A 6,207-nucleotide genomic window follows, 5' to 3' on the forward strand; every position below is an offset into this window, starting at 1 on the left:
GGGGCTCCCCCCTGCCCCGGGCCGGCCTGGCCGCCATCTCCGGCCCAGCCTCCAGTAGGGGAGTAGTGGGCTACAACGGTCCAGAGCTGCTGGGCGCACGGAGGAGCCCTGGAAGGGCTTTCTGCTGGGGGAGGTAGCTCTCATCTGCCTCCGGAGGAATGCTGCTGCGTTTAAGCTCTTGCTATGGAGTGCTGTTCGTGAGGGCCAGCCAGCCTGTGTACCGGGGCGTGTTGGCACTGAGGGGGCAGGAGGCTCGGATCTCTTCATGCTGCTTGGTAAATGTTGGCAAGGATTTCTTTTTTTTGGTATTTAGAATAGCCCTCCCTGGCCTGGGGTGGTTGCAGAGACAACAGGGTGAGGGCCAGACTCCACAGCTGAGCATCGTCTTCACCCAGGGAACACCACTTCTTTACTTGCATCCTGTTGGAAACTGTTTTTCAGCTCAGAAAATGGGTTTAGCACAAGCTGTTTAAATCCAGAGACCTCCTAGTGGCAGTCAGTAAAGGCCTCTGAATATGGCCTCGTAAAGCATATAATGTGGTGAGGTATAACCAGGGTTTTACAAATGCTACGAGCTTTTTGTATTTCAGACTCCCTGGGATACTTGATAATAGCAGATGTGTGAGAGATCACTGCAGAAAGAAAAAAAAAAAAAAATCCAAGTCTGTTGCTTAAAGCAGCTGGATTTGATTTATGTGTACCTGGGTTGCAGGGATTCCTGCAGTGGGAGTGAAAATGGCTGTTTCCCCTCAAGCTGCCCCAAACGCGGTGATCTCAGACAGGATCTATGTGTGAAATCTCCTTCCTGGAGCTGCTGGGAGATGTCCAAAGCTATGCAGTTGAGGGGGCCTTCGGTGAAGTTAATTAACCTAGAGTCTATAGCAATAACCCTTGGCAGCCAGCCCAATATAAACATGGTCTTGTGCCCCCTTTCACAGCCTCTGAGCATCTGTCTAACAAGAAGGCAATCTTCCCCAGCACTTAACCCTGTAAGGGCTTTTTCCCAGACCAGTTATATGGAAACCTGATGAGGAAGAAACAAAAAGCAAATCTTCCTATCTACTTTATCCAGTTTACTTTCTGTTGCTTTTCTTGATTTGTTTTTTAGCTGTTTAATATTTCCAGCCTCCTATACCAGTCACTTCTCCATCAGCTTCTTTCTTTAAGCTATGCCACAAACTGTCTGCTTTACGTCTCTTCTTTTTTTTGACTATGATATTTCTCATGTTCTCTGATGCCCCTTAGTGTGAGTAGTCCTACAGGCTTGCAGTGATGAGGCTTTTTTCGTACCATCTTCTCTGCATCACGGTTCATACAAAACTTTCCTAATTAAATTAGCTCCTGTACAGCTAAGCCTTACTGTACTGTAGGTCTTGCAGAGACTGTGCCTTCCTTCCCCTGTTGCTAACTTGAAAAATATCTATTTAAAACAGATGTATTTTAGTTATTCCGTAGTATATTGTTGTTTGTAACTGTTAATACATTTGCATGTGACCTCTTAATTCTCAGATAGTGCTCTTGGATCCTGTTTTCCAAAGAGCCGAGGGGTTAAGGAGTACCTAGTCTTATTCGGTAGCACTCTGCCCCAACTGATCTCGTGCGGGGCTCCGCATCTAGAAGTCAGTTTTAGAATCAGTTTTGAACCTAGGTGTCCATGATGCTTTCAGAGCTAGACCTATCGCATCTGTATTAAGCTAGAAGGGTTCTCTGGGAGGATTTGTCACTTAGTAAGAGTTTTCCAAGTGTCTACAGGCAAATATACTGCAAAGCAGGAGCAGAGATCTCCCCACGTGCATGGTTGCGTTGCTAAGTGAGCTGATCAGCACAGAACATAGAGCAGCACTAGCTCAGGGCTGAAAAGCATTGATCTGGAAACCCTGCTCCCACCGGAGCTCAGGCAGTTGCTGCCAACTCGAGGGCCTCGGTCTTGTGCGCTGTTCCCTGATTTGTGCTTGGTCTTTTCAAGTCCTTTTGGCTCTCGAGCCCAAAAATGCCTAAGTGAACACAAAACCTCTTGTACGGATCATCTAGTCCAAGCTGTTGCCTGCTGTGGGTATTGTCAGAAACCACCTTCTTGGAAGAAGCTTTCCACTAACTAGAGGCTTATGCCCTAATGGGTAAGGGAATAAATCCTTTCCTAAACTCTTGCTGCCGCGATATTAGGGTGCCTTTTAAATAGCTTTTAATAATAAATAGCTGATAAAGGAGGACATTAGTATGCAAGAACTTGCTTGCCATTATATTGCATGCTTGACCTGGGAAAGAAAGCTGGCTTTGCTGACAGTGTCTCACTTAAATTAGTCTGGTGACCTCCAGCAGCTGAAAGAATAAACTGCTCGTGATTCTGTGAGCTGCTGCCCTCTGTTGCACAAATCCAATGCAACACTGACGCTGTCCCCTGCTAGCGGGGAGAGGAAATAGTAATATACTGAATGGGAGTTAAAGCCAGCCAGAAAATGCCAGCTGTCTTCCTTGGAAAAACTCATGAGCAATTATGTTGGTTACGTGCGTAAGTGAGGCACAACAACGGCTGTGAAGGGCAAAGTGCCAACATTGTTCCTCCTGTCACTGCTGAAGGTATATAGTATTTCTCAGTTTGTGGTATCACAGGAGTACTCTAGACTGCCTTTGAAGTGTGGTGGGAAAATGCGTATCTCCACCATAGAAGTTATCTGGATTTTTATGTGCTGATAGACAAGCAAATGACACCCTTTCAAATCTTAAGACTATTCTTTGCTATAATATGTATGGGGGAAAATGATTTCAACTTCCTCACCGAATAGAAGATTAATCTTAATTTGGTCCCCCAGTTAATGTTTTAATACAAGATCCTTAATGACGCTTTTCCTTAATTCAAGGATGACCTCTCAGCTAGTCCTCAGCTGTTTACTCCCATGAGCCCTTATGATGTAGACCTTCCAATTCAAACAACTGAAGATGTGTTGTTCGGTTCTCAATTTAACCAGCCCAAAGAGCTCCCAGCAGACTTCTCCTCTGTGGATCTCAGCTTTCTTCCAGATATTACCCAAGATAGCAAAGAACAAAATCTATCTGAGGCTGGTCATGACATGCAAAAAGAGTTTGATGGGTCAATATCATCAAGAAATGAGGACAGCAGTATCTTCATGGATGAAAGCAGCTTGTCGTATCCAGATGCAACTCGACCATCTCCTGAAGCATCTGGCGTGTGTCCTCCTCTGACACCAATGACGCCTATGACCCCAGTGACACCTGCATCAGAAAGCTCTGGCATAGTTCCTCAGTTACAGTAAGTTTATGTATGTATTCTATATGTAGCATATATAATAGTCATAGTTTTGCTTAGACTGCAAGGTACTGCTCTGACTTTCTCACTTAGAGAACGTAGCAAGCATGGTTTGGTTTTAAATAAGCCCACCCAAAAAATCAGAGGGGCAGTTATTCCTCTTTGAGGAGATGTGGAGCAAATGAACTGACAATATTGGAAGGCAACTGGATACTGTGCTGATCAGTGCAATACAAAAATGGAAATGGCACAGAACAATACCCAGCTTAGCAAAACAGAGGAGCGTGGACTTGATAAACATGCTGGGTGAGTATCTGAAATGCCTCTGGCTTGTTAAGGGGGAAGAGTCTCTTCTGGGAGACAGGAGATGAAGTCTCTCAGTGGGAGAAGTGTTTGGTAGAAATTATTTATACGTCGTATGTACTGCTAGTTACTTCAGACTGCAGAATGAAAAGATAAATAATACTTGAAAAGGAGGACTTCTTCCAGCAAGGAGGATGTTACGGATGACAGCAGACTCCAGGGGTCTTAAAGATCTCAGTCTGGTTTTCTGAGTGCAGAAGCAGCCTGAACTGAGCAAGGGAAAAAGGGGCATGAAAAGAAGTGTGAGAAATCCTGGCCTCGTTAAAAGATCCTGTCCTGTCTAGGCTAGAGCAGCTATGGAGTAGCTTATACCTGTAGAGAATAACATACCTTTACCTACCTTGAGTGCTGTAGTAACTCTGTAAACACTCAGTAATGGTTCAATTCAAAGCTATAAGAGACTTCAGTGGTGTAATTATTGGAAGACACACAGCCTTAGTATTCAGGGACTAATAATTTCGTACCTTGTTATAGCTCAGAAACTGTAATTTTGGTATTGAATTACTTAAGTTTTGCCAAAAGTAGCTTAATGCTTGAGTGGGAAAGAGGCAGGCAGGAAATTAGTTGATGGCAATTATTAATTGGAGTGTGACTTCACATTAAGCTAATAGTGCTGGGGGTCGGCTCTGCAGTGACTTGCTTTTGTAATAAGAAAATTCCTTTCTTATTCCTCAGGAATATAGTGTCAACTGTAAACTTGGCTTGTAAACTAGATCTGAAGAACATAGCTCTGCATGCCAGAAATGCAGAGTATAACCCAAAGGTAAATCTTAAGGACTCTTAAGCTTTCTCAGTGCTGCTGAATTCTAACACACAGATTCACCATGAGCTTTGTCCCTTTTCTAATAGCACTGTCTTGACCCATAGGAGAAAGTCATAAAATTCTGCAACTTGGGCCTGTTAAATTAAAAGAAATATTTCAATTTTATCTACCACAAGGAGATACTCTTTTTTTTTTTTTTCTTTGACTAAAGCCCTAGCAATGATATGTTACCAAGCTGTTTAAGAAAGGAGATGAACTCTCCCACCTGTGGCCAGCTGCCTCCAGCTTGAAAGGGCTCAAGCAGCCCTCACTGGGCTGAATTAAAGAGAATTGTCTGAATTAAAGAGAATTACTGGAGTCAGACTGGTATTACGTGATACTTCTAGCAAGCGGCCTAGACTGCAGAAACTTACTGGGAATAGATTGGGTTTCTGTAAGTGACTCCAGACTGCTCAACAAAATGTAAGGGACAAGGCAGTGGTCCCATGACTGTAGTCTTAAGCCCCCTGGTCCTAGGGGTTAGCAAATAACTTCAGGGTGGTAAATAAACACTTAATACAAAGCAAATGCATGCTGTGTTGAGCTTTGAAAGTGACAATTCTTGAAAGAATGAAGAGAAACACAGTACTGGCTAAATCCCCCAGCTGGAATGTGAGGTCTTCCTTCGAATTTGTAGAGGTTTGCTGCCGTGATCATGAGAATCAGGGAACCACGAACAACAGCCCTCATCTTCAGCTCAGGAAAAATGGTCTGCACAGGAGCAAAAAGGTATTTTTTCGTTTGTTTTTCTTTCCCTCTAAAGGTCTGGGTCTTGCAGCTATGCCTATATTCCGATGAAAAATGTCAAAAAACCTTGTTTAAATTATCTAGCAAAGGGCTGTCATAATTGCAAGAAAAAAATGAAGCGCTGGTATTGAAAAATGTCTAGCTTTCTTCATGATGGCAGTCTAGTAACTACCAAACTGCGTGCTTCTGTCCCTGAATATAGATTGAGCTGGGCAGACATTAGCAGAAAAGCTGCTAAAATGCCCAGGAATTGTTAAGGGGTTATTTGCATTTCTCACTGACTTCCAAGTGAATTAGGACATAACTTGTGTCTGTCAAGTCTCTCTTTGGTGACTGTGTTCACCAGTCAACACATCTGCCTCTAGAGAAAATGGGAACTGGAGAAAAGCAAAGCTTATTTCTGTACTTTCAAGCTCTTTTCCTCAAGTTCAGCAGCTGCCTTGATTTTTATGCCCCTAAACTGTCAATGAGATAATGCATTCACTTACAGCTTAGGAGACTTCTTCTCCAAGCCCTACCACCACCCCAGCTAGCTAGATGATTGTACTGGTGTCTGCCGTCTACCTCTTGGATCAGCTCTGAGAAGCTGTTGTAAGGAACTGAGACAGAAACCTCTGAAGAGGGGAACTCCTGGGTTCCATGCAACGTGCTCCAGTGTGCTCAAATAGACCACAAGAAAGTGAATGACGAAGTGCCTTTTTCCTTTTAGCTCACTGAAGTGGTTCTGGGGGTAGAGGCTTGCTATTTTGAGCAGTAGCGTATCTTTTTCTGGAGCACAGATTAGCATGGTGGTGGCTCTGAACTGACTTTCATCTTGAGAGCACAAGAAAGCACTAATCAAAGCTGCTTTCCCCTTCTGCTCTTCCTTCAGTGAAGAGCAATCACGGCTCGCAGCCAGGAAGTATGCGCGCGTGGTGCAGAAGCTTGGGTTCCCTGCCAAGTTCCTGGACTTCAAGATACAGAATATGGTCGGGAGCTGTGACGTGAGGTTCCCCATCCGACTGGAAGGCTTGGTGCTCACTCACCAGCA

At 44.1% G+C, this 6,207-nt stretch overlaps 1 protein-coding gene across 1 annotated transcript in view; it reads left to right on the forward strand.

The window, feature by feature from the left end:
* TBPL2 (TATA box binding protein like 2) overlaps window positions 1–6,207 on the forward strand; it is a 21,217-nt gene that overhangs the window by 11,455 nt on the left and 3,555 nt on the right. Inside the window, exons 2-6 of the mRNA XM_009322937.1 lie at window positions 1,255–1,277; window positions 2,859–3,268; window positions 4,304–4,391; window positions 5,068–5,159; window positions 6,049–6,207. The exon at window positions 6,049–6,207 is cut by the window's right edge and continues 2 nt beyond it. Of these exons, the coding sequence (XP_009321212.1) occupies window positions 1,255–1,277; window positions 2,859–3,268; window positions 4,304–4,391; window positions 5,068–5,159; window positions 6,049–6,207 (772 nt within the window). The remainder of the gene's footprint in view (window positions 1–1,254; window positions 1,278–2,858; window positions 3,269–4,303; window positions 4,392–5,067; window positions 5,160–6,048) is intronic.

The sequence above is a fragment of the Pygoscelis adeliae genome, unplaced genomic scaffold, assembly GCF_000699105.1.
Source record: "Pygoscelis adeliae isolate BGI_AS28 unplaced genomic scaffold, ASM69910v1 Scaffold314, whole genome shotgun sequence".
NCBI lineage: Eukaryota > Metazoa > Chordata > Aves > Sphenisciformes > Spheniscidae > Pygoscelis > Pygoscelis adeliae.